At 39.3% G+C, this 19,335-nt stretch overlaps 1 protein-coding gene across 1 annotated transcript in view; it reads left to right on the top strand.

Moving 5' to 3' along the window:
- Positions 1-19,335, top strand: part of LOC110154108 (cell adhesion molecule DSCAML1) — a 60,302-nt gene that overhangs the window by 1,121 nt on the left and 39,846 nt on the right. The window contains 2 exon segments of the mRNA XM_055166976.1: positions 3,865-4,185; positions 10,035-10,181. Of these exon segments, the coding sequence (XP_055022951.1) occupies positions 3,865-4,185; positions 10,035-10,181 (468 nt within the window).

Genomic DNA, 19,335 nt, shown 5'->3' with positions numbered 1-19,335 from the left:
TGATCGTTGCGCTTGGCCTTGGCAGTGCCCTCTGCCAGTCTGCAGTTGTTTTGTTCTTTGCAACTGAATTATTATACACATTTTGTTTGCGAAATACATTTGACTTGACGCGTAAATAATAATAACCGAATAATAAAAACATTTATCCCAGTTTGTGCTATGAGGATGAACAAGAGGAGGGTTCGAGTCAGTGAGATGAAGAGAGGATGGGCGAGATGCAGTGGAAAACAAAGTTAATATTTTTAGTCGGTTTTCAAATGCAACCTCCTCTTGCTGATTTGTGATCGCCATTCTTATAGGCCACTGGTGACTAATTAACATACCAGTAAAAAAAAAAAAAAAAAAAAAAAACTTTATTTGACACATGCATGTTATGTTGCTGCGCAATTTCTGACTCGACTGAGTCTTCCAATGTTATATTGTCTTGGGCTAATATTTTGTGGGAAGATTCTGTTACGCTTGAACTTTTGCAGACCTTTACAAAAATGTATACAAATTTTTTTCAGTCGTAATCGTTATAGGCTATTGGGTGATTAGGGAGCGTGTGTTGCTGCGCTCTGGCTTCATGGGAGGCGGGAGCACACCTGCCCCAATGAGCGCGTGAAAGAGGGGGGCACAGACATTAATGCTTTGGGAGTCTGCTTGTCATTTTTATGGAGGGCAAACGTAACCCTGCATAGGACTGAATGAAATCTTTTAGGCCTCACAGGCCACACACAGGCCTGGAGAATCTTACATTTTATAACCGTTAAAATGACAACGCCGCACACCTCCTCTCGCGCTTATGTTTTCAAACCAATAATATGACGAATAAAACATAAATTAAGCCCTCGTGCGCTTGTCATTTGTGTGGAGTGGGACCATGTCTTAATTATTTCATCAATTAATTTAATTCTGGTTTGATCCAGTTTCAGTCATCGGGCCTTTTCACCGGAGTGATCATGGTGTGCTAGTGTGCTCTTGCTGCCTTATTTACATCGGAATGACAGCACTGTGACTTGATCTGAAATGATTTGCACCCAACCCTCTGTTTCCAGATAAAGTAGTTGCTCTCATTTTGTTTATCATACTGATAAAGAAACACACGGATTCATGTTTTCAACATTAACTGAGTAAAAATGCTTCCTGGATGCATGTTTTTGGTCACTTTCAAGAAATATCTACAATATGAGTTGTGCTTAGCCGACATAGTAAGTGGAGATATGATATGCGAAACTTGTGTGTATTTTTAATGTTTTCAAGTTTGATTTTTAAGTTTGTCCGCCTTTTGTCATCTTCAGTGTGGCTACTCAAGTCGCGTTAAGTAGGGCCGATGTTGTCATTTTTACTGCTTTATCACTAGAGTGTCCAGCTTTGTTTTAAGATTCAACTGTTACGTTGCTTAAGAGTGTTTTGTTTCCTGCGAAACTTTGAAAGCAAAACTCCCTGCGTGACTCAGTGGCCGAAGTATTAAGAGGTTTGTCGGTTTGAAGCCCAGAAAGCTTTCAGCCGCCACAGGTTTTACGCAAAACATTTGCATGCTTTTATATTCATTACGCATAGTGGAAAAGGTCTTGTCTATGCTTGAAACTAAACATTTTAAAACATATTGAAATACATTCTGTAGATCCAAAACCACAACTATCACTTTAATGGGGGAACTTTATTAATGACACCTGTGCACAGAGCTATGTGAATATGCAGCTGTCTCTTTCTGTGTGTGTGTTGTTTACTCAAATTAGCCCTTATCCGCAAACCTTACCTTCAGATAGTTAATAATGCACACTATTTGTCTGTAATTAAACATGGTGTATTTATTACCAGGCATCATCTGCTGTTCTTGGTTGGCTGCTAGAAATGCGTGTTGGCTGTAGTTGTACATGTAGACACAAAAATATCTGTTTAAAGGTTCAGTTTGAAAGTTATACGAGTTTTGTGTGTATAGAGGAAGTGAACTGATGCAATAAAGAGACGACGAGAGCTTTTGGCTCTGTGTTTCTATGCACGTGAGGTTGAGAATCTGAGTCTCTGAATGAATGTAGCTGAGACAGAAAAACTGCATTATGCATAGTGGTTCACCATAGGCAATATCCTTCTCTAGCATACTTATTCATACTTAATTTTCATATTCACTTCAGCTAACAATAGCCAACAAACATTTGACTTACAAGCTAAACAGAGAAAGAAATTACTTTAAAATTTCACTCACAATCAGATTATCCTATCACCACTTGTAAAAGGATTACTGTCCATTTCATGACTGGGTACAGTATGTTGTCTCCATCTGCATTTTAGGAGGGTCAGGGTTGAGCTTTGGGATGTAAGAAATCCAGAAGTCTGGAGATTGTGTTTTGGGCAAAAGCTGCATTGACAGAGGAACACCACTGCTGTCTTTAAACCATTGAATTGCAGTGCTTTTCTAGTTAGTGCCCCACACTTATCGGAGCATGTTGAGGCGCTCTCCATGGTGCTGAAAGAGCAAATTCTTCAGACTCGCAAGTGACATAACTGACACAAATTTAAATAATGGAATGGATTGAGCTTGACCTGAATATATATGTTTTGTACACCAAGATTAGCTCCAGTTTTTCTTGCCGAATAGCACTATGACAGAACCACCATAGCACTTTATCAGTATATAATGACCTTATAGCACTCACTGAGCACTTTCTCCAGTCAACCCTTTGACCCTTGGTCATAGCTCCACATTCACCACAAGCATGAGGAGCAATGAAGTCCGAAATCTGCCCCACAAAGCCCTATGATTACAGAGTGGATAAACAATGTATGTGTTAAATGTGAAAGGAGATTATATGGGTTTAACTAGCAAACAAACTCCCATTACTTTGACTGTTTGTAAAAGACAAGTGCGACTGATTGTTGTAGGATGAGTTTGTCCCAGATTCATTCATTCATTTGCATTTAAACATAGATTAAATGCAATTAGTGAACATTGGAGTGTTACATAACCTGTTGTGTGCTTGCCTTTATCTGGACACCCTACATATCAATAATTTTAATAAGGACAATACATTATGGTTAATATAGCCAATATGATACAGAAATTATATCAAATATCTTTTTTTATTTAATTGGAGGCAAAGTGGTATAATGCTGCCTATACCTTAATGAATTTGCTATCTGACAACCCCTCTTCCCAAGTACATGAGCATTAAAGAGATGGGACTAACTCAGGCTTTGTTGACATAATCCAGGAAAAGGGATTAATTAAGTACCATTGTCTGAAAAGATTTTTCTCTAGCTCAGGGCATAGTGTCTTCCCTTGGCCCTCAGCCAAGCTGAGCTCAGCACTTCTTAATACTCCTCTACATCCCCCCATGCCTTCTTAACCCCAGTGAACACATGCACAAGCCCACTGTTCCCTAATGTGCTGCTCTAAAAGGAACCAGAGTTGCTATTATGACAAAGTATCCATCAGTGACACTCAATGTAGTGTATGTTTTAAAGCAGTGGGCTATTTAAGTCTATTTTGAAATACAAGCTATAATGAGCAAAAGGTCTATTTTATGGACTCTTTTAAAAAGCATACATATGAACACAACATGAGGGTGTGTTTTTTATCAAATCACATGACCCTCCCTCCTACAGTGGGTGCACAGAGCAAAGGGCTCCCTGGACACATATTAGATTAGACAGATTAGGTTAATGCACACACAATAAGATGGATAGCAGCCGTTTGGAAGACTGAGGCAAAGTTGTTTATGTAGTGCAGTGCAGGAGTACTGTAAAACAAGTTGTTGCTTATGATGTGTAGAACTCATTACCCAATAATCTCACTCCTTATGTAATTGACATTTGGGTATCACCCTCATATCTTTCACATACCTAAATTAATCCTGCTTTCTTTTCTTTTTTTATCAACAGTCAAGAGTGAGGATGTTATTTCTACGCGACTGTACTTTGTGAACGCCTCCCTGCAGCGGGTGACCTTCTCCAGCTCGGTGGGGGTGTCCCTGCCCTGCCCTGCGGGCGGCGCCCCCCATGCCGTCCTGCGTTGGTACCTGGCTGCCGGAGACGACATTTACGACGTACCCCATATCCGCCATGTGCATGCCAACGGCACCCTCCAGCTCTACCCCTTCTCCCCCTCTGCCTATAACAGCATTATCCATGACAATGAATACTTCTGCACTGCCGAGAACCAGGCAGGCAAGATTCGCAGCCCCAGCATTCACATCAAAGCAGGTGAGCTAATCAACTTGTCTTTGACTTTTGACTATTTCTCTTTATGCAGCTATTATGTTTAAAAATGTACATCTGTTATGTTAGTTAGACTGAATTGCTTCTGCTTGTGAGAAATCATAAACAAAATTAAACAAAAATATCTAAACATCTAACAGAATAAGACAAAAAAGAAAATTTCCCAAATCAACACAGTTCCTGCTATAAAAGCCTAAAGGGGCGATTTTCTGGTGTACCTTTGGGCAAGGCACCTGTATATATAAATGCTGGATATGCTGGGAGACGGGTATAGCATTATTATAATTATTATAATTATTCACATATGAAGTTCATGCCACCAAGGTGTGCATCAGAGCCAGGAACTGTTACCAGTTTGCAGGCAATGTTTTATTAAGATATGTTAAATACTTTAATGGCAGTAAGTGTCAAAAATTAACATATCCCTATATTACTATTACATCTTGTTCAGGACCCGAGCGATTCTCTTATAATCACATTATGGGGCCTGTGTTTTCTAACTGTCATGCTACAACTAATTATGTTTTTATTTTTTTTATTTATGTTTTTTATGTGATAGTGATATACTGTATCTGCGATATATACAGCCCTATGGTGATCAGTCTATTTTTTATTACTTTTAATACTTTTTAAAATTTATTGGCTAGTCCTAATTATTGCAACAAAACATGGCGATTGATTCCATCATGGGAAGAATTTAGTCTACAAATACAATTTATTAATTTTTTATGAATATATTGTGTTATAGCAATATATTTTGTGATCAGTGCAATTGTTCAAATCTTATAATTTCATGTTATCAGTGTTATTCTACTTTATTCCCTTTATTATATTGGTTGTTGACTTCCAGAAATTAATTAATAATTACTCCTAGTAGCAACATATCACACCTAGAGCTTAGTAAAAGATCTCCTTCCAGTGGAGGGTCTAATTGACACTCACAGTAGGACAGTTTGAGTGACCTGCCAAGGTCAAAACTGGAAACTGACATCATTGTCTATTCAGGTGTCTTCAACACTAGAATATCCCTCATTGGCACACATTTGTTTGTTCACATGTAAATGACTGTATCCTTAGAGTGGTATAGACACAGAGACCTATATATCTACACACAAACAAGCACACTATGCACACCAGCCTGTGCACAGCTCATGCCAGCAAGCCTCCTGTCTCCCAGTCTCTCCATCTGTCCATGGACTGGAAAGTCCCCTAACCGCTCACACACTGAATCACACACAGACACGCAAACACACATCCATTTTAGTCAGGCTTGCTCTTTGTGTTTAGTTGCCAGCTCTTTGTCAGAATGTTGGGCAGGAAATATTTTGGAGAGTCAGCTACAGGCATGGAAAGATATGGAGATATTTTTTTTTATTTGTTTGTTTTTAACTAGTTGGTCATAGCTGTCAGGTCAAAAATGTGACTGTCCCCATCAGATTGTAACATCATCTTGTATTATTCTTTCTTTTTTTCTTTACACCAACAAAACAATCACACTCATCTGGCCAGTGTGGTTTTCAGAGGAGGACGGTCCCTCCAGCATCACAGTGACCTTATAGGCAGCTTCAATGCTGGGATGACCTTCTCTCCCAAATAATTACAACAATTAATCAATTAAATGCTGAGGCAACCACAACTCCACAGCTCCATAAGCATGTCTGATTCACGTGTGGTGCACCTCATTACCCCCGCAGAGTGGTTGCCATGGGCGACAAAGGCGTGAGCGCTAGGGTGTGGCATGCCCTGTCTCAGGTGGTGCGGGAGAATGATGACAGCTGACAGCACACAGTGTGGCTCCCCCCAAAACTGAGCCCCTCCCCCCATCCCTGGTGCCTTTCGTCTGTTTCTCCCTTTCCTTCACATTTTTACATCTCTCAATCCTCCCCCCTCGTTCTCACCCTTTTCCATGCATGCTGATTATGCTCCAGTAATAGCAGCAGCACCTGTCTGGCTGGCTCTATGTGGGCTGGTTTTACAGTGTTTGGCATTCTTACTAGTCAGGTTAGGGTTTCACTTTTAATTACTTTATATAAATAATTTGTACCCAGAAGAAATCTACCCAGGCACATGGAGCAAGCTCCAAAGGTAACATCATGCCCATGAATTTAACCCAAGACCTACTTGCTGTGAGGTGAGAGAGCTAGCCAGAAAAACAGAAAAAGCAACAGGAATCGTCTGACTGCTATACTGCAACTGTAAAACCCAATACACAACATGACATCTGCTCACCTCCAAAACTTCTCCCTGATATTTCTGATTTACGCTGACTCATGATATCAGTTTTAATAAAGAGTATTTGGGTTTCTCAATCGACAACATTTATACTTTATTTTACTATCAGATAAATAATTATAATGTTGAAAATGTTTTATGTCCTCTGTGTTTTTGTGGCTTATATTATGAATAAGTAAATGCAGTATTTGGTTTCCCTGTCGTTAATTATTGAAGTGACAGTGATACAGGACTTGCCTCCCAGTGCGCCCAGTGCACCAGACCCGTGTTTTAGCTCGTTCCTAGGCAACCAGTCTGCATATAGTCAGGCATCAGTAACATCCTAATGATTCTGCTGCACATGCGATGGGGGAGTGCAATTTACACACAAATCAGTTGCACAACCATTTGCATCTTGTTAAAAATTTTACAGGGAAAATATGTTTTTAAGGGAATGTAAATTTGACAATATTTAAAAATGTTCTTTAGTCTATATAGTACAATATATGACAAAATATGTGCCAGTTGACAATAGTATTGTTAAATATTGTTGATCAATACATTATGGACAATAAGGTTTTAGTGTCTGGGTTTTTTTCACTGTAACATCGGTGTGTACTCTGTACATTCATTCTCTATATGCTACATTTATTTATTTCTGAGATTTGAAAAATACGTAAATATTAATGCATATATAAATATAGTCTTGACTGAACAGCTCAACAAGAGGAGATGACCAAGTTAAAAGAACATCATTTGCATACATTGCACTTATATGTCATATATGTCTTATATGTCCAACTGCATTGTCTCTAATCAAATAAATGAGTAATAAAAAATATCAATACATAGTTATTCAAGTTGAGTTAGTGAACCTGCAGTGACCTTATATGCCTTTGAACCGTGATTAAATTTGCATGTTTGTTGTGACTGACGTCGTAGCACCAAACACTTACAAGCTGTCAAGCTGATTTTAAACACTGTATGAAACTTTTATTGGGCTTTGGGGATTTTCCCTGCTATTGACAAGTGTCAGTGGGGTCAGTCAGAGTGTAAATAAATGATTGAAAGAATTGACTTGGTCACAAGAGAGGAGCCTCCTCAATCAATGAGAGTTATTGATCTGCAGGTACAATGCGACTCTTTAAGTGAAAATTATTTAAAAATGAAGACTTCATTGGAATTATTTGCCTTTTAAGACTGGTTTGTGTGTAAGAAATTGAACTCTGTACACTTCTCATTCCAGGGCGTGTCAGCTAGCCAATGTTATTGAGTGTCTCTGGAGAACATATTACTGCTGCTGTTAATTGGTTCAATTTTTCAAAGTAGCTTTATAAACCCCAAATCAATCTATACAGATTTTATTTTTGTTTTTCAGGACCCATGGGCCAAATTTACATACACTACACAATGTCTGATATCAGGTGTTAGACATATGAAAAGTTCTCTTTTACTATTGTGAGTCCAGAACAATCAGACAAGAACTTGGCCAACCATTGTTGATTTTTTGGTTTAAGTTTTCATCATTTGTACTGGACAATAGGTTTGGTTAAATTGGATTACAGTGGCAGAGGTGTATGGAATAAAGCATTATTAATGACCAAGGGTGCTGGCCTTATGGCCAAGTGTTAATTATATCATGGAAGAGTTGGAGAAGATAGAGACGCCAATACAACGGAGGCAGTGGCTATATATGTGCATTGCATGTAAACTGTATATCATTTGCACATTGTTAAGAAATATTCTTAATATGTGTTTTATTAAGTAGCATCACTAAACTGGTCTGTGTAAAATTACACCCATTTCACACTATGCCTTTTTAGTTGCTTCTTACAGATATTTAAATGTATTTGTAAATCACTCACCCAACTCTTCTGTTACAAAATGTGTTTAAACAGTGAATTCATAAAAATGCATGTGCATATCACTTTTCTGACTAATGCAAGTATGATGAGATTAACTGTAGAGATAATTTGCTTAGCTACAGGCCACTGTTTCCATCATTAGAACGTAAAATTCATTACTATTATTTGAGGATACTGGCACTCATTCAGAGTGTAGTGCACTACATGCCATTAGCAGGGAGTATGTTTTTGATGCCTTGCGCCTGTTTGTGACAGGTCTGTTGGCCAAGAGCGGCCCTCAACTCCTTCCTGTCTCATAGCATCTGCAGCCTTGTTCTTTAAAAGGCCAATGGCCTCTCACAGTGTATCCCTCTCAGCCAACCCTCAAGTCAACCCTTCTTACAATAACTGACTTTAATCCCAGGCTGGTGGCTTTTTAACATTCATGTTTATTTTCATGTAGTGGCACTGAGACACGGTCAGTTCTTTTAAACATGTGTAACTGTGTCATATTTTTATTATTTTATAATACATTTTTACTGCTTTGTCTAAACTGAGATATTGTGCAACTATAATTAAAATGGTGACCATGCTCCTTCTGGTATTGCCTTGGTAAAATTGTTTAACAATCTGTCAGTAGAAATCAGACATGAACAGCAACATAGTTGGTTTCCACAGAACTGATATTGGTTGGTGATTTTGTTTAAATTCTCTATTTCCATTCACCAATTCCTTTCTTTGGCTGCTATCTATGTAAGCGTAACATGTATTTTACTTTATCTACTAAAGGTGCACTATGTAACTTCTCTGATAGGAGGCCCACAACTGCTTAATTCCTTGGAGATGCTATTGCTTTGGGGCACACTCTGTGGTTAGAGTAGTCATCTCCCAACCCAAAGGTTTGAGGTTCGATTTCCTTGGCTAGAATCCAGAATACACACTTCTTCAATACTTAATGAAAATGTGAGTCTGGTTGAGAGGTGGATTAACTGATCCAAAGGTCTGTTCCTACCAAAACAAATATGGCTGTTTACAGGGAAAAAAGAAAATATCACTGGGGATTGAAAAACATTGCAGATTTCTACCAAATCAAAGAGATTTGAGGGGAGTCATTTGTCTGTAAATTATATGCATCACTGAAAAAAACGAATCTGATTGCACAATCATGTTTGGTTGGACTTTGGTCATCACAGGGGTATGGGGATCAAACTGATACCCATCTGTATAAAAATACAAAGATATCATTCAGGATTTGCCAGGCAATCAATTTCTTGCTCAGACCTGGAAGTTATGATGTTGTGTTCTTAGGCAAGACACCTAAGTCACATTGCCTAGTATGAATCTGGTGTCTGTGTGTGACTGATGGTGGTTGAAGGAGCTGATGTGCAGACTGGGCAGCTATGCTTCCATCAGTCTGACCTAGGGCAGGTGTGACTACAATACTAGCTTAAATCCATTAAGAGTGGAGTGAATAAATATGAGCTCTGACAAGACTGTAAAGTGCATTACATGTGTAAGGTATCATTATTCATGTTCCACAGTATGGCAGTAAACTTAACTCTTCCCATGGAGGCAAGCAGGTGACACTATTATGTCAAATAACAGGTTTAATCTGTGAAGAAGTGACCCCACTCACTGTAATGCCATACTGTGGAATAACGCAGGCAAATCAAGAACATCATTCATGGAGACAAGAATGTGATGAACCAGAAAAGTTACATAGTGCAACTTGAAGTGTTTGTTTGTAATAGATATTAACAATAAGTCTGATTTGTGCAGTGTTCAGGGAGCCCTACACAGTCCGTGTGGCTGACCAGCGCTCCATGCGAGGAAATGTCGCCGTGTTCAAGTGCCTCATCCCCTCAGCTGTCCAGGAGTATGTCAGTGTTGTTTCCTGGGAGAAGGACACCGTCTCTATTGTCCCAGGTAAGAAACTGTACAGCTGAAAAGATACAAGCCTGCCGCTGAAAATCAGTGTATTATCCAAGTTTTTATTTACTGAAATCCAATGGTGGGACTGTGACAATTATCTTTTTCATAGTGCATATTTGACCAATTTTGGTAGATTGTAGTGATAGAGAAACATCTAATATGAGTATAGGCAATAGCTAATGGAAAACTGTGGTATTGGGTTTGGTATGGGAACCTTTTCTGCAATACAACTTGCTTTTGAATTGAAATGAGTGATATTACAGTTCATATATTGAATGTTTCCTTTTTGTACTGTGCAACTCTGTCGAACACTTGTTATTGAAATTTGTCCCTCTATGTCAGTGTCTATATTTTGGCTGTGAAACATTGTGTAATATTTTAGAAATAAGTTTGATGAAATGGCTTTTGCTTGCCACATCATTTGCACTTCACTGACTGACACCATTGTGGTTAATAGCTGGAGGGATAAATCACTTGTGTGTGTGGGAGAGAGGGAAAGATGTAGGTGTGTGTCTAATTTGATGAGAGGGCACCACGTTAGCTGGTCATCACTGCTGCCTAAGTCACAGCTCTGTGCTATACTAGACTTTTCTGTCTTTTGTATCACAGTTATTGAAATATTTCCTTAAGCAACGGTGAGTCCTTGAATTGGCATGTATACTTTGTGTGAATATGTGTAAGCAACATTGTGCTGTCAGTGTTAACACTTGATCTATAGAGCAATGGCAAATTGCAGGGTGTCAGATTAGACTGTTCAGGTCAGATGATACACTGTGCGCCTGCTGCCCCTTATCTGGCTCTCTGATACCAAGCACCTCTTTTATCTCACTCAGTTGTGTGTATGCTGTGTATCAGTGGTGTACCTCTTTGTATGGCCCTGTCCTTCACAGCGGAGCACACATTGATCCAGCGCAGCTGTAGTGTGTGTATTTATGTGTGTGTGGCCTGAGGGGGGTTTCCAGTCTGGATCGATAAAGCTTGCTGTTGGATTCCCCTCTCTCTTGTCACAGATCCCTCAGTGTGAAAGTGGTGAAACCAGGGCCAGTCTGTTTGACTGATAGCTCTGCAAATGCAGTGTGTGTGTTTGTAAAAGCCACTGTATCATGACTGTGTGGTAAGAGCTCAGTGGGAGTAGGCTATTGATCAACTGATGGGCCTATTCATTAAAACATGCAAATACTGTTAATACACACAGGCAAGGGGGCATGGACTAAAACAATGCAGAATGTAACTGTTATGAAGTATATATGAAGAATTTACTATTAATTTACATTTCACAAAACAATTGTGTGCGTGTGCTGAGACTGGAGTCTCATTCACATCACTCGACTGTCTTTCTACTAAAGGCCTTTGTCAGCATTCAGGACACTTGCAGACATGCAGGCCAAGTGCCTGTGTGCTTCCCACTATTAAACTTTGCCACACACCTATCATCCATCAATGCGTCTATCAAGCCATCCGTCAATCACTGGACAGCTCCTGGCAGCATGTACATCTTTGTCTCTTTTCCCAGCACTCAAGATTTGCCTGTGTTTTGCCATTTATTAGGAACAGTTTATGCCAAGGTATTGGCCTGACAGGATGACACATGCCATATAGACCGCCATGTTGGTCAATAAAGCTTAGTTTGAATGGGCTTTGATGAAGAGGCAGGATGGTGTTCACTGACAGCTGGCCTCTCTGTGAGGCGACCCTGCCGGGGTGTTGTGTCACTATTTGACAGCCAAATGTGTTTGCATTGAGGCCTGTTTTATGGAGCGAGGTGTGGTGGGGCTGAGGGGAGACAGGCAGATAAGCACACAGTCAAACATAAGGGGCTGGTTGTGTTGACTGGCTATCTTGGGTGTTACTCCGTTGTCATATCTCCCATATCTCTTTAGACATGTCTTGCCTTCTAATTGATGGTTTGTCAGTGTTGCTTGTGGTTAGAAAATTAGCATTTGTTTGCTTGTCAGTTAGGGCACAGAGAGAGTCTGCTCTGTTGACAGATATGTATGAAGACTTCTCCTCCTTGTGTATATGTGTCACTTAGTTAGTCTCCATCTCCTTCTCCAATTGGAGCTTAAAACAGTGTGAGTTTTATCTGGTCACCATGGTAACGGGTGCAAACTGGCGTGCAGAATGAGGAAGGTGTGAGGATGCATTGGTGCCTGATTTTTATTAGCGCATCTCCATGGCTCAGATCTGCCACGCACGTGCACATGCACACACAGAGGACACTCCAGCATTTCAATGCACACTTAACAGTTAACATGACAGACTATAAATGTATTTTCACTTTCACTTACTATGTGATTTCTATGGTGATGTCATGGATTCTTACTACTACTACTTCAGATCTTTATACAGCTTTATCTCAAGTTGTGTAAGGAAAGTGTAAATGTGAAATCCCCATGGCTAGGTCAGTTGTCATTCACAGATTTTTATTTACAAAATAAGATGCCATTGGATGGACTAATCAGAATCAAATATGTTAAAAGAAAAATTGGCTTATTGATGTATTCTTTGATGGAGCCATTGATTTGTTGATTTGGTTGAAAGGGAGGACACTGGGAGCGAGCTCATGTTGTGACATCTGGGTTTTTGCATCCATTGATTGAGGGTGTTTAATCCCCTTTCTCTAGCACACACAGTGGCTTTGTGTCTGTGTGATGTGTAGTGTCGCCAGTCTCCATTTTGTGGCCACTCTTGTCTCCACTCCTCTGTACATCTGCTCTTCTTCATCGTTTCCCTTTTTCTGGAAGCACTTTCCTCAATCCAAAGTGACAAAGCATCATCTTTTGCTTCCACTCCACCAAGCTTAAAAGTTAACAACAGATCGGAACAAAAAATAGCAAAATAGGCAGAAAAGACAAGCAGCAAAAGTGGCACAAAAAGTATGACATGCTGAATTATGCAGATGGAAAAGTGCCATAGAATGGAAGCTGATGGTAGGTATACGCCGATGAGGAGACATGGACACACCAATAGGTGTAGACGCCTTGTTTTTTTGCTGTCCCCAGCACCCAAGGGACCGGGAAGGGGCCAGGAGCTTTACACTGGCTGGTCCTGCCATTAAAGATGCATCCCATAAGCACTTTATGCCCTCATCCTTTCTCCTCCATTATCTTTGAGTCTTGTTTTATTTATTTATTTATTGCTAGTAAAAGACTATTAACAAATCTTTGTGTCCTATAGTCATGATTTTGGTGGTAGAGTTACTCTACAGAGTTATAGGGCTGAGGTTGTGCACCGGGTGTGAAGGGGAAATGGGTAGTGTTTACTTATTGATTTGTGTTTATAGGCTGTGGTCTGTATTTCCCTGTGTGTCTTTTTTGTGCGAACCTGGCAGTGATGCGTGTTAGGTCGGCTTATTTATTCAGCACTCATGTTTGGATGTTTTACAGAGAAAACAGGTGCAGGGCGGCTCTGAACAGGCTCTGTTTGAGACCAGAGTGTGCGTGTGTTAGTTAGAAAAAAACAAGGGGGACGAAGACAGTGGGGCATTCACTGCTGTCCCCCAGACCAGGGGGCTGGAACGATAGGCAGCAATGTGAACACACAGATGCAGCTTTCAAGTAATCTTGTTTGAATACAGAGATGTAAAGATGGTGCGATAGTGAGAAGGATAGATAGATAATATAAATACGTGAGCAAAGATGGAAATGGCAGATGAGATGTGGAGATTGAAGGAGGGCGAGAGGGAGGGAGAAAGAGTGGTGCACGAGGAGAATTTCAATGGCACTCCAATCATGCAGGCAGTCTCGTTAGCCCAGGGAACATTTGCATAGTGCTTTGGCGAATTCATTTGGCCTTACTCAGAGAAGATGGCTCCCTTTCCTCGCTGCTAGTTAGTTATTCATTAACAGCACACGGCAAAGGTGTGTGAGAGTGCATACAAGAGAATTTGTTTAGTGCATCAGCTGCATCCGCCACACTGTGCAATCCGAATGTTTCATTTTAGTTTAGTTAAAAAGGAAAACATTTTTTGTATAATAAAAGTCCAATTTCCATGGCTGTCAGACATTTTGTCAATGTGAAAGTGTCAGCATTTTACACATCAGCCATTATGATTTTCCTCACATGCTCCAATAGTGATGCGCTGCCCCTAGATTTGAGAGCTAATTAGAAAGACAGACATGACACTAGTTATGGCAGCCACAAATAGGGCTCACAGTTATTCTAAAGAAACATGCACGTTTGACAAAACTGGAAGGCATAAATGTCAACACTTTATGGTTACTGATAATATGAAGATATTGTTTTTGTTTTGTTTTTTTGTTGTGCCAGTAACCATACACCAGACATTGCCATCATAATTTGTTTTTGGTTATGCACTTGTTTGTACTAGTTAATACATTTTTGTCATATATTTTAAATTCATAGCATAAACCAGTCATAGGATTTCATCTGTAAACTCTTTTGATCAGTCCCAAGACACAATAAATATAAATAAATGTATGAGTAAAGCACGGTAATATCCTGTTAGTTTGAAAAACTGATTGATTTGCTTAGAATTGTAAGTATAAGTTTGGGTTGATTTTAGAGAGATATATATCATTTATAATATATTACATTTTAAATACAATCAAATATTCTGCAATTACAGTGTCCTCAATAATATAAATTACATTATACAAAGCATTGCATAATCAGAGGTTGACTCAAGGCTATGATGCTTTAGTGTGTTCCTGTATTAATGAATGAGAACATTGTGTGAATGTGATATGCATATGTTTGTGTTTTATAGTCGTGTGATGGAGGCAGGGCAATATGAGAAATATCCTGTTCCAACATATCCCCTCTGGAGCTGACTTAATGACCCATGACCTGAAGATGTGCATGCTCGAGTAGGACGGAGTGAGAGGGGAAAAGGGTGGTGCAGGGGTACAGGCAGGGAGAGAGAAGAGGAAACAAAATGGAGGAAAGAGCAGCAAAAGCCATACATGCAAATGCATAGGTAGGGATAGATTAGGCCTAAACCTAAACAGTAACACAGTTGTTAACAATAAGTGATTTATACTTGATCTTTGTTATATGGTTCTTCTTCTGTATAGTGCATTTATACAGTTGTCAGTATTTGAGACATTTTCACATACAGCACAAAAAAAATATTTTTCTACCTTTGGACACTAAAACATGGAAAATACCATTTTAGTGCATGACATATCTGCTGTATCTGTCCTTTGCTTTTCCAGTGAAAGATACATATGTGTTTGAGTTGTGTTTTTTACTGTCTTAGTTGTGAAAAAGTAAAATTGACATTTTGAATAATACTGAATGTTTCAAGACCAAGAAAAAGAGTGTTTTGTGAGGAATGTGATATTTACCTTAAACCTTTTACATATGAATTATGCAGTATCAGGTTTAACTACTCAGAGGTTTTGAATTATGTTTAACTGTTTTGAAGAGACATGACAGATGAGGGGGAGATTCACGTTCTACTAAATTTCTTTTATATCCTTATCCATCTCACCGGACCACCTTTTGTTTTGCATCATTATTTTCTCTCCATTTCTGCTATTTCCAGTGAGCTCTTACTCTCTGTACCTATGCTTTTGGCATTTGGAAAGTGCAGTTCTTCTATTTGTGTCTGTTTGTGTGCAATGCTGTAGTTTTACAAATGTCCTGGGTAACACAAGTTGCCTGTTTCTCTCACCCTGTCTCACTAGAGATTTATATTTAAAAGTCTAGGGTTTTCAAAGAAATTCTCATCTTCAACCTTGGCCTACCTAATGACTCAGTGTCTTACCTCACTTGTTCTAATGCTTGTGTTAGATGTAGCACACAACTACAGTCAATACTGGAAAGTATGTGTCTGTTTTTATTGCAGTTTACATTTTATTTACAGTATGTTCACTGGAGGAGGATGAGCCACAAAGCTGCCATCTTAAAGTATGCCACAATAAGACAGACATCATGTCACTTTGAGCTGGGTATTTTATTTAAAACTATTGTATTATCTAGTCATAGCCCGAATCATTCTTTTGGGATCGATCAATATTTTGTTGTATTTAGTGTACTCTAAACACATGCTTTCCTTTACTTAATTTATTGGAATCTCCATCCAACTTTGCTATGACTAAGAATGCACTTGTGCTTTTTGTGTGTGTGTCCCTGTGTGTGTGGAGGAAGAGAGACAGAGAGAGAGAGAGGAAAATCTTTCTACATCTGAGCTTAGCTGACTAAGGCTCCCAGAAGACAAAGGAAGGGTGAGAGGAGAGCCGGAAGACTCAGTATAGAGGAAAAAGGGAATGTAATTTGAATCTCATATACATTTCAGTTGAAAGTCATTGTAGCCTTGATACATTCTCCATGGAGCAGGGCTCTCCCACCCACTCTCATGGACAAAGCTCTTGTGTACGAGCACAGATTGACAGTTGAGTGCTCGCTCTACAGCTCATTCATCCTTGTTGACTGTATCCCAGCTGCCAAGTTGAAAATACAATGCATGTCAGATGCAGCCATACTCTAAAATACATTATACTGTGATGGTTGCAGTCACACGTGCTTTTCTAACTCAGGTACAATGGGACTCTTAACACCTTTAGATGCACTTTTGTCTATATCCAGAAAACAAACCACATTTTGTTTTATGTTGTTATAGGTGATGCGTATTACTACAGTATTTTGAAAAATGCACAGATGCAACAGATCTTTTTAGAGTTTATTGGTGCTGCTCTGAAATCTTAACTCCTTTGAGTTCACTCACATGTATGCCTTGTGTATTCTTATTGAAAACAAAACAAAAAAAAAAGACTTGCAGTTTTGAGCTACTAAGTTAAGGCTAAGCATTATATGAGACTATAAGACTGGATGAATATGCCATAAGATAAAAGGGGATTAATTTGAGAAAACTTCTAAAAATCTTGATGTTTTATGATAATTGATGAGCTGTTACAGTAGAATCTGGATATCTTAGTTGTCATTAACAATTTCAAGCAGGTTTTATTAAAATGAGCTGCAACCTGTAATTTAGAGAATTTTACATATTTTTTACTGGTGCTGATGATAAGAAACTCAGAAGTACAGATTACTGATTAACTGGACTATTTTTGAATTGTTGGTTATTGGTTAATTAATAATCATATAAATTACATGCATATGCACCATTTAACCCATTTCAGACCTTTGTTAAAAATATTATTTGTGGCTGAAATTTGTGTGTTATTATGTGTCTATGTGTTACCATTTACTCTGTAGGCTGCTGTGTATGATAAAGTTAGTTTGAGATTTTGCCCTAAATCATAACTCTAACTTTAAAAGAGTAATGTGCTCGTGAAGGTAGATGAGTTGGTAATTGCGAGATTATTTTATAAGCATGGACATGAATGTATGTTTTTCTCTCCAGAAGTCAACAGTGCGTAGCAGCGCTCCACTAATAGGAAGAGTGGCTCTGCATATACGCAATGTGTTGCTGTGCAGGAGAGCACCACTGTACCACTCCGACTGTCTGTGTGCCCATGCATGAGTTTGAGCATTCATGAATGCATGCAGAGCAGTGTGTTATTCATGCGGATGTGCCTTTTCATGTTTGCACATTTCTATCTATTATAACATGCATCACTTACAGATACAAGGCAAAAAATCATGATTTAAAAACATTTAAGTCAAGTTTAGTTGACCTAAATGCACAAAAGATGGAGAGAAGGGAGTGACAGAAATAGTGAAAGACAGAGGAGTGTTCTCTAGGGAGCTGCACACAGCGACCAAAGAGACGTTCCGCCACCATAAGCATGTTTAAATTTTGAACAGGCACTTAAGAGGGACAGCACAGAAATGCACATTTCTCCAAGAGGTTTGGCGCTGGCACTTGTGGGCAAAGCAGTGATTTTTCTGTGTATAAGAGAGGAACGAGGTATTTAAAAGAGCAGGAGAGACAGAGGAGCTGGAGTGGAGGAGGGGAGGGACAGGGAGATGCAAGCTTTCTTAATGGAGGTGTTTTTGCTTCACTAATTTTAGGGCCCATTTGACAGAGTGTGCTCCAGTGTCTCTGCCTCTCTCTCTTTCTCTCTTTCTCTCTCTCACACTCTCTCTCACTACAGCTCCAGCTAATTTAATGAAGGGTTGCCCGATTGCTTTTAGCATTAATATTCCAATACCAAGTGATGTAAATAATGAATGCAATGTTCCTCTGTTCTCTCTCTGGCCTCTCTCTGTCGCTCGGTGGAGGATCTTGAGACCCATCTGTCGTCTGTACAGTGGCACTGAGCACTCCTGAGGACCACAGGGGAAGTGGGAGAAGAAGGCTGAGGTGCAAGGCTGTAGAAGGAGTGATCTATATAGACATTTCACTATCTGCTCTGACCATTGTGAGATCAATATATATTAATGGGTATTGCACAGACTTCATTTTTGTGATTTAGTGTCTTGATTATCGTCACATGGTAGTACTAGATATAACAGAGCATCTATCAAGATTTAGAGATTTTTCAGATAGTTTGCTTGTCAGTGTAACCCAAGTCCATGTTGACTGCATACAATTCCTTGAACTAAGAAGGTGTGTCTTGAGAAAGGCACAGTTTGTAAGAAACAGGAGCTGGTGTCTGGTTTTTCACTGCAGGCCTCTTGCAAAGTAGTAATGAGTAGAGCTAATTAATTTAGACTCTGCCAACAGATGGCTAAAGCCACATGGCAGGCGCTAAGGGAGGCACTCCTCTTTCCTCTCTCACTCTTTTCTTTAACTGCCACTGTCCGTCTCACTCACCACTACTGCCTGTGCACTTGTGTATGATTGTGTGTCACCTCCAAAATGTCACTGGCACAAGGCTTCTGATCGATCTCCAGTGCAAAGGCCCCTGGGTAGACATCGGAGCTCTCAGGCTATTAAGCAATTACACAGTCTCACGGTGGTCCCCTCACAGAGTAGAAAGTGTATGTTCTTTGTTAGATTTGGACCTAATAATGGTGAAGGAATGTGGCCTTACCGTTAAGTATATTTCCGCTGTGCCTGAAAACTACTATAAAGTTCAATTTCCTTTTATCAGTAACTACACAATATCTGGTTTACACATACATTAATGATTTTTGTTCAGTACCTTAACTATAGCATTCATAATCTAGAATTATAAAGATGAATTATTTTCTTCATAAATTACTTTTATAATTTTTTTAATCATTACTTCTTTGTGTAAAACCAGTTATTTTATTATTTATTTGACTCGAGTAA

Source organism: Boleophthalmus pectinirostris, unplaced genomic scaffold (assembly GCF_026225935.1).
Source record: "Boleophthalmus pectinirostris isolate CB_2022bp ecotype Guang Dong unplaced genomic scaffold, ASM2622593v1 HiC_scaffold_9, whole genome shotgun sequence".
Lineage (NCBI taxonomy): Eukaryota > Metazoa > Chordata > Actinopteri > Gobiiformes > Gobiidae > Boleophthalmus > Boleophthalmus pectinirostris.
This window is presented reverse-complemented; position numbering and strand designations above follow the sequence as displayed.